We start from the raw sequence: 2,500 nt of genomic DNA on the forward strand, positions 1-2,500 counted from the left end.
ATGGCGTTATATGCTATTTACCTCATGCCCTCGGCAAACCCACGGACCTGGTTATGGACCTGGCTTTGTTACTTTTGCGGAGGGATTGGTATTACTTGTGGAGCCCACAGACTCTGGGCGCACCGATCGTACAAAGCCACGTGGCCTTTCAGATTGTTACTTATGCTATTCAACTCCATGGCCTCCCAAAATTCCATTTTTGAATGGACGAGGGATCACCGCGCTCATCACAAGTATTCTGAAACCGACGCAGACCCGCACAATGCTAAGAGAGGATTCTTCTTTTCACACGTTGGTTGGTTGTTGATGAAAAAACACCCTGATGTCATAACGAAAGGAAAACAGTGTGATCTAAGCGACTTGTACGAGGACAAAATCGTCATGTTCCAGAAAAGGTAATCATTGATTAAGATTATTACGTGGTATACCTGAGACCTGCCACTTATAAAGACCACTTATATTCACATTTCTAAGAAGAAATAAGAACAAACGTAATAGGCCCCCAAAAAATTCCCTTTGATTTCCTCAGTTTTTGATACCTTTCCTACGCCACAGTTTTGGTATCTTGTGGTCTACACTGATGCGCAGTTGCGTAAGTTGCGTGTTTTCTCTACATTATGCACAAAATGTATTGCGACATCCTCCAATTTCATTCCATGTAAACCTCTTTGTGTTCTCAATTAAAAGTAACATATTTTTTTTAAATTCCAGATACTACAAGCTTTTCAGCTACTTTTTCAATGTGGTTTTTCCGGTATTTGTTCCGTGGTACTTTTGGGAAGAGAGTCTCTTCAACGCATTCATAATTTGTTTTGGATTCCGCTATGCCATTACCCTGAATGGCATCTGGAACATAAATAGCTTGTCTCATCTCTGGGGATACAAGCCTTATGACAAGACCATAAATCCGACGCAGAACTTTATTGCTATCTTGACGTCAGGAGGGGAGGGATTTCACAACTTCCATCACACGTTTCCTCAAGACTATGCCGCAAGTGAATTGGGTCTCCGAATAAACACCTCCAAGTGGTTCATTGATTTAGCCGCACTGCTCGGACTTGCATTTGACTTGAAAACTGTATCCAAGGACGTGATCTTAAAACGAAAAATGCGCACTGGAGACTTAGCTAGTAATCAGTAAAAGGGGTTACGTTTTAAAAGGGAACCAAAATATGATCACACTAATCACCAAAGATTGATCACATTGCCCCTCTTTAGTATACGCATGTTTTTTAGAATTGTTTCATCAAAATGCTTTCCCATGCACACCTGATTTAAAAAAAACGACTCAAAATAAGCAATCAAAATGATTCGCAGGCTTAGAGAATTTTTAAACATGAAGGAACTAAAAGGAACCGTAATTGATCAAGAAAAAACTAAGTTTGTTCAGTATGCCTATGACGCGACTGCTGTACTCTCGGACATAGAATCAGCCCGTATACTGTTTCAGTTAGTAAACAAATTTAAAGAAATGTCTGGTTTAAACGTCTGAATAGCTCAAAAACTGAAGGACTCTGGTTGGGTTACTGAAAGCTTGCGAAATGAAGTCTCTTGTACTCAAAGGGCCTCAGGATCTAGGGAGAGCCCTTGGCATGGCCGTAGCTACACACAAAAAAAATTATGACTGAGGCAATGTCCGTGGTTAAATTCACTGGGATCACGCCTTATTGAAAAATAGAAATTCTGGAATGTCTGCGAAGTCAGACTTTATCCATACAATCAAAGCTATTTGTGCAAATCACGCTTGACAGTTAGTGCAGTTTCTCTGTTCAAACCATCAAGGAACAAAGAAGTTCGAGATAAAATCCAAGAAAAAGCCGAATCTTTCATGTTACCAGGCGCAATCAACAGTACAATAAATTTTATTTATACTCGAATAATTATATTTAAGATACCAATAAAAGATACTATTATCTCTGAGGAAAGTAGACTTTGAGAAATTCCAGTTTTCCAGCAGCAGTTACTCAACTATCATGTTGTGAGAAGTATGTCACTAAATCATTGTTTAGCGCTTCCGTAAACAATGTTATTTTTTCTGTCAGGCTAGGCTAACTCCCTGATTGTGACAGCACTAAGTGCTATTCTTCTTCTTCTTCTTCTTCTTCTTCTTCTTCTTCTTCTTCTTCTTCTTCTTCTTCTTCTTCTTCTTCTTCTTCTTCTTTTTCTTCTTCTTCTTCCATGCTAGAATGTTGATCACGTTTCTTATCCTTGGTAGTCTTGGTTTCTTTCCATGGTGGTATGGCAAATACCAATTCATAGGGTGTTTGTTTTGTGGCTTCATGTTGGTTCGCTATTTCCTTGCCGACGGACTTGGATAATAGTGAAATATTCAAAACAAAGTGAAATTATATTTTAAATGACGTTTTCGATGCCGACGTAGTCGAATTTGCGTAAGCTCCACATTCAGCATCTGTGGCCGACTTAGATTATAATCTTTCAATCGATGAGACCATATCACGAATTACTACGGATATAGTACAGTGGCCCGGAAGACTCAAAC

At 39.3% G+C, this 2,500-nt stretch overlaps 1 protein-coding gene and 1 long non-coding RNA gene across 3 annotated transcripts in view; one reads left to right on the plus strand and one right to left on the minus strand.

Annotated features, from left to right (window-relative positions):
* LOC138003932 (acyl-CoA desaturase-like) overlaps nucleotides 1-2,093 on the plus strand; it is an 18,059-nt gene extending 15,966 nt beyond the window's left edge. The window contains exons 2-3 of one of the 2 annotated variants that reach the window (XM_068850253.1): nucleotides 1-395; nucleotides 712-1,977. The exon at nucleotides 1-395 is cut by the window's left edge and continues 122 nt beyond it. In XM_068850253.1, coding sequence (XP_068706354.1) covers nucleotides 1-395; nucleotides 712-1,141 — 825 coding nt within the window. In that variant the 3' untranslated portion in view covers nucleotides 1,142-1,977. Of the gene's footprint in view, nucleotides 396-711 lie in introns of both variants that reach the window. The other variant, XM_068850252.1, reaches the window with a different exon arrangement.
* Nucleotides 1-2,500, minus strand: part of LOC138003935 (uncharacterized) — a 19,656-nt gene that overhangs the window by 452 nt on the left and 16,704 nt on the right. The gene's annotated exons all lie outside the window — the stretch shown is intronic.

The sequence above is a fragment of the Montipora foliosa genome, chromosome 5 (assembly GCF_036669935.1).
Source record: "Montipora foliosa isolate CH-2021 chromosome 5, ASM3666993v2, whole genome shotgun sequence".
Lineage (NCBI taxonomy): Eukaryota > Metazoa > Cnidaria > Anthozoa > Scleractinia > Acroporidae > Montipora > Montipora foliosa.